The 6,178-nt window shown below is 49.1% G+C and overlaps 2 protein-coding genes across 2 annotated transcripts; one reads left to right on the top strand and one right to left on the bottom strand.

The window, feature by feature from the left end:
* On the bottom strand, positions 1-1,270 carry LOC100900275 (troponin C). The gene is made up of 4 exons (XM_003745495.2): positions 1,223-1,270; positions 993-1,020; positions 419-814; positions 1-296 (listed from the first exon to the last, which is right to left on the bottom strand). Exons 1-4 carry the CDS (start codon positions 1,223-1,225, stop codon positions 268-270), a joined length of 456 nt encoding a protein of 151 aa, XP_003745543.1. The 5' UTR covers positions 1,226-1,270; the 3' UTR covers positions 1-267.
* Positions 1,271-3,802: 2,532 nt separating this feature from the next.
* LOC100898571 (transmembrane emp24 domain-containing protein 2) lies at positions 3,803-5,553 on the top strand. The gene is made up of 4 exons (XM_003745482.2): positions 3,803-4,068; positions 4,333-4,522; positions 4,818-5,032; positions 5,151-5,553. Exons 1-4 carry the CDS (start codon positions 3,889-3,891, stop codon positions 5,193-5,195), a joined length of 630 nt encoding a protein of 209 aa, XP_003745530.1. The 5' UTR covers positions 3,803-3,888; the 3' UTR covers positions 5,196-5,553.
* Positions 5,554-6,178: the final 625 nt, after the last annotated feature.

Below are 6,178 nucleotides of genomic sequence, written 5' to 3'. Positions count from 1 at the left end.
ATGCGGACTGCCGTCCAGACACTCCTGTATTGAAACGAGGCATCGTCGTGGAAGCATTCTCGAGGGATATGATGACATTCGAACAACCGAGATGACCCGACATTGGATTCCTTCCGACTCCGTAGTCTCGACCCGCTCCTCCCAATAAGATCTCAACCGTGTGTCTGATGGAGAACTTCAGGGAGATGAAGGTCCAGAAATACGGCATCGACCATTAGGATGGCGAATGGTAGCTCGAATGTTGACGTTGGAAAGCATTGATCCTGTCTAATCTCCTGTCATCATCTCCATGAATTCTGCAAGGGGCAAGGTTTCATGATAGAAAGGTGGAGCAAAATCAGATTCTCAAGTTCGACTACCATATTGATCCCCTTAAGCTCGAGGTGAATTTCAGATGCGAGAACATTAGGGCACTGACCGTCGAAATCAACGGTCCCGGAGCCGTCGGTATCGATTTCGGCGATCATTTCATCGAGCTCATCCTCGGTGAGGGCATCGTCGAGAGCACGCAGGATCTCGCGAAGATCAGACACGTTGATGTAACCGTTGCCCTCCCTGTCGTACAGACGGAAAGCCTCACGAAGTTCCTCTTGCATGGCTTCGGAGTCCTCTTCGACAAGGAAACGAGCCGCCAAAGCGACGAATTCGTCGAATTCCAGCTCCCCGGATCCGTCCTGATCGATTTCTGCGATCAGATCCTTCAAGTCCTTCTCCTCGAATGTTTGACCAAGAGTCCTCAGGATAGCAGACACCATGTTGGTGTGGATGAAACCCTTCTTGTCGCGATCGAACATGTCGAACGCCTTGCGCAACACTGCGAATGAGAGCACGGAATGAGAGCACCGCGGGAAAAAAACGGGGACTCTGCTTCGCCGACCCGGAAGCTGCCTGCTCGAAGGTGCAGAGCCCGGAAGCGCGAACGATTCATTATAATTTTTGGACTCGGGAGGGCTCGGGGGGGCGTAAATGGTAGTTATCGGATGAGAACTCACTCGTCACCTGTTCCTTCGTCAGATCATCCTGTAACAGATGAGAGAACCGCATTACAGGAGAATACCACTCGGAAGTCACTCCGGAAGATCATGCCAGCCGGTGAAATCTGATCAATGTTTCGTGAACGGGACTAGTTTCTATTGATGAACATGAGAGACTCCAGACAGCACCCCTCAGTCGAATCTCCCTCAGCTGAGCATCTGAGTTAGCACGTGATAGTTACACGTACCATTTCGCAGACAAGTGAGACGGTCCTAACCTACGAAGAATCGACTGGAAACCGTTTCGTGTGGCAGACCTTTTTCTCCGAGTCGGCGAGGGTGTGCAGAAGCTCTTCCAGAGTCAGTCGGCCTGTTCGAGTAGTGCTGCTCCTCGCCTCGTTGAAGTTGTCAAAGCTGAGAACTGCTGCGACGAGTCAGCTCTTTACGCCCCGATATTTCAGGGCACATCCGATAATTACCTACGAAAGAGGGATACGGAAAAAATCGAGAGGACCACATCGGGAATTAAATGGAAAGAGGAAACACGAACGATCGATTCCAGAGAAGTCGATGTCCATAGAACCATTGGTAAGGCGACGGGAGTACTACGATGAGTGAGTTGATGATCAGGGCTGTACGTTCTATGCAATGCCTATTTTGTCGGAGATATGGATGCATATCTCAATGGTGTCAGGAGCTCTATATACATATGTATGTTACTATTTCTGACTTGCTCCGCGGGTCTAGCATTTTCTAGGGGTTTTTCAGTCTGTTTGCCTCGCTCGCGTGCTTGAAGATGATTCGATTTTCATCCCTTGCAGTTCAAAACACCCAGCCCTGCTGATGATATACTCGATCCATCCGGGGTTTCGCGCTGATTCCGAGGGAGAAGCACGGAAAAACTTTCACGTAAAAATCCTCTGTCCGGAAAAAAGTCGAATAAGTCTTTGGAACCTCTCCGGTACGGCAATGACAAATGGTGCTGATAAGCGAGACTTCATACGATTCCCTTCGTAAACTAACCAGAATCGATGGCGCCACTGACTCCAAACGACGGGGAAAATCGAGCTCGGGCAACACTGGAGTCAATATCGAAATATCTCTCCCTGGTATCATCCCACGAAGAGTGATGAGCAATTGATCAAATCTCGAATTTTTGTCGGCACTAGGCCTGCAGTCGATCTGAGAAATCTCGAACAACGTTGTTCGGAAAACTCTCGCCTAGAGAAACAGGAGTTCGAGACAGTGGCCTCGGAAGAACACCGACGACTTTGGCGAAGAGGAGATTCTTTGCTTTCCCGGCAAAAGAAGTGTCGTGCTGTAAGAGAACAGAGCTTTCCCTGACCACCAATCTCGTAGCGGCGGCGGAAGTCGCTCTCAGCAAGTCGTAGTCGTCAAGCAGTCGTCTCCTCAAATCGTCTTTGTCATGAGTCATGACCAATTTGTCTGTTCCCGTTCACTACCAAATCACCGCGATATAACATATTCCGCTCGCGCATTAGCCGTTTCTGATGACCCCGGGAGATTTCAGCCGCGATTGCGTTTTTGGGAATATTCAGGCGGGATAATCGTTCGGAGTTCCTCATCGGTCGGAGTTTCCCGAATGAATTCCATGGGATCACCGAGAACTCCACGGAGGCATCCTCATTTTTCTCGTCCAACTCGGCTGAGTATGCGATCGGGGAAGCCGCCGGATGAAGCGAGACAGTCGAGATGTCTTCGAGAGAGGATGTCAATCGGAGGAGGCGATATAGCGACAAAGAGCTTTGAAGCGGCGTCGAATTATTGTTTCGGAGCCCAAGTGAGTGGCAGCATCCACTCCCCGAATCCGTTTGTCGTTGATAGTCATAGTATATCTTCTAGGTCCGGATAGATATTCGGAGAGGAATGCGCTAGGGAACTATGATCTCCTGTGGGCAGCGGCGGTCAGGAATTCGCCGCCCCCAGGCATATTGAGGACCCCCTTCCTGATGCAACCACTCTGGGAATAAATACCGGTTCTTCCCGGCGCTTGTTCCAAGATCTTAAGATTTCTTTTCTATTCCACAAAAAGCCTAAGCATCCGTAGACTTAAAAATCGTCTCCACTTTTTCAGTCAATCCCAGAAAAGAGAAAAAGATCCTTCTCAAAATAGTTGGTCGGGTATCCAAGAAATAATGTCTCGCTGTTCGCTTTTGAGACGGCTCCTCGCCCTTAATCGAGAATTAGAGTCGACGTCCTCGTCTCGGTCTCGATTGATTTCACTGAGTGAGTTGTCGAGGATCACAGAAGTCTAAAGCCTACTAAGCCTACCGGGTAAATCCGCCACATGATGTGGGAGAAATTGCATTCCCGGAATGAGCATTACATGAGCGGAATCGAGGGACCGTACGTCATTTAGCTGTATCTAAATGTGGCATCTCGATAGCTGATTCACGAGGGGGCCCACGAGAGAGGAGAGGATTGGTGGGGGTTTCGCGTGGAATAAGTTTGGGAAGCACTGCTCTCGGCGGTTGGGAAAACTTCTGAGGAGGCCGATTTTTGCGGTTTGAGATCGCTTCAAGGGTGGAATGGATTTCACAATGGAACACTGCGTTCCCAGGATCATCCCCTGTGTGACACCGCTAGAACTCGACGGCATTCATTCCCGATTGTCTAGCCAGCGCGAATTGAGTCAAACTTAGAAACGGGAATCACCGAGAAGGATGGGCTTGGGTCCGCGCGCAGTGCTGCTTCGCGCTCCCACCATCTCCTACCAAGTCCCCATCGAATCATCGACAGCGAGCCAGGCGAGATCCTACACACGCACCAATTGCCTCCTGTGATTCTACTTCCACAGCTCACGGAACACAGAACCGCCGGCAGCTGTTGTTATTTCTAGATAGACGTGGCATTGCTGTGAATTCGGCGATTTAGAGCTTGCCCCGGCGGAGAAATGAAGTCGCTCTTGCCCCTGTTCCTCATTTGTAGCTTACTTTTTGATGGCGTGCTTAGTTATTTCATCGTGGTGGATGCCCACGCTGAAGAGTGTTTCCATGACCGAGTAGCCAAAGGAACCAAGATGGGTTTGACGTTTGAAGTTGTCGAAGGCGGATTCCTGGATATCGATGTCAAGGTTCGTGATTTTCCTGCTGCGAGAAATACTCCCCGGGCCACGGGTTGGAGTCCGAGCCGTAACCGTAATATCGGGGGCTTCCGTCGATTTTGGGTTTCCAGTCTCGTTCGGAGCTGTCAGGAGCCCCTGGGCCGCCCTAGATATGCTTGAGTTTCATCAGGACTTGACTGGCGTCAGCTGCTGAGATTTGGTGGTTCATTTGTCCATCCGTAAAGATTCCATGTATATTCCAGTACTGAAGACTTGATTTTCCCCGCATTTCAGATCACTGGCCCGGACGGGAAGGTTGTGTACAACGGCGAACGGGAATCGTCGAATAAGTACACGTTCGCCGCGTACGCCGAGGGGATGTATGCGTATTGCTTCAGTAATGCGATGTCTACCATGACACCCAAGACCGTCATGTTCTCAATGGACATCGGAGAGGAGCCGAAGAACGAAGAAACCGGAAAGCGTGAGTTTTTCGCGAATGCCCGTGGCGGCGCTTGATTCTCCAGGGAAACGCTCTCGTCGCTCATGAGTCGAGTCGATCCATTCGGATACCATGCTGCGAAGCGAGAAGCAGTTTACCTGGTTCCCCAAATGAATTAAAAAATGAAATGAATTCCTCTCGCCCGACGTGACGAGCGAATCCTCCGCCGAGTTTTCGACAGTGAACCTCAGCGCACTCGTCGCATATGTCGCGTGTCTTCTCGATCTTCAGTGTACCGGCTCCGGGAAAATACCTTATTTCTGATCTTCCTTCACAGCTGCCGCTGACGCCGTGACTGGGGCTGCCGGTGACACGAAACTCGAGGACATGATCAACGAACTCCACACGGCCATGACCGGCGTGAAGCACGAACAAGAGTACATGATGATCCGAGATCGAATCCATCGGTCGATTTCCGAATCCACGAATTCTCGAGTTGTCATTTGGGCTATCTTCGAGAACCTGGTCATTTTCGCCATGACATTCGGACAGGTGAGGGATAGATCGATAACAGGACAGACTGTCCCCTTTCTAGTCTGTATGTCGTAGCCTAATCCACCAACGAATGAATGTTGAACCGATGCCTGACTAATTTCCCGATGCTCTTCAGGTGTACTATCTCAAGCGCATTTTTGAAGTTCGTCGACTAGTTTGAGCAGCGGACAGAGGAAGAATGTTAATAAATAGGATCCATTCGAGCGGGGGGAGGGAATTCCTGGGACGCAATGTGAAAATGTTCGATAGGGATTTGATGCCATCCATCACTTTTCGGGAGGCATAATCGCTGAGTTTATTCGTCTGGTTAGTCTACGTCGTCATTTCCTTTTTATCTCAGAGAGAATGAGCTGTTCGGTGCGAGAAATGCATGTAAGTATTTGAATGTGATTTTTGAAAATAAAGCGAAAAACTCTGTGGATTGATGATTGTCTCTTTCATGATGATGCAATGAATAATGATGTCACTCTCATATTTTTTCTTCGGAACCTGTTGAGCTTTATTGCTTCCGCGATCTAATTGAAAGCTTCGAGCTCATTGTCGAGCCGACTGACGCTCCATTGAGAGAAAGGCGCACCTCGATTTACATCGTTTGCTTCGTTCGTGTACATAAATCGTACATGTATCGTGACCTCTGATGACGGAAGATAGCGCTGGCGTAGAAAACTTCGACACAATGGAATATGTATAAAAATGAAAAGATGATTTTTTCTCTCCCATTAAAGTGTTTGAACAATGATACAAGCGCGATAAAGTCCTATAGTCGCTCTCGCTCTTCCACGCTGCGAGCAGAAATGTTTCGATGCTTGCTAATCTAAAGGAAAAGTTTGATTCTGTTGAAATCATTGAGTCTTCTGTTTTGATGATGGAACTTTTAAAAGAATCGTGTTTGCACTACATTATTGTGTGATGTCATTACTTAAATACTTCGTCCTGGGGGAACTTATTACTCTCCAACAGCTGGACCCAAAACCGAGTCCATTCTGTCTCCTCTTCTTCGGCGCAGGAACAACTCAAGAAAGGCCGCCTATGGTACAGTGGACGGCGATTGGCTGGTTACAATCGCAGGATTTCTCGCCACGATGATCACCAGATGATTTCTGACCTCAAAACGAGTTCGAATATGTCCCGATAAGATTTTCC

This window comes from Galendromus occidentalis, unplaced genomic scaffold, assembly GCF_000255335.2.
Source record: "Galendromus occidentalis unplaced genomic scaffold, Mocc_1.1 scf7180000077484, whole genome shotgun sequence".
In the NCBI taxonomy this organism is placed as follows: domain Eukaryota; kingdom Metazoa; phylum Arthropoda; class Arachnida; order Mesostigmata; family Phytoseiidae; genus Galendromus; species Galendromus occidentalis.
This window is presented reverse-complemented; position numbering and strand designations above follow the sequence as displayed.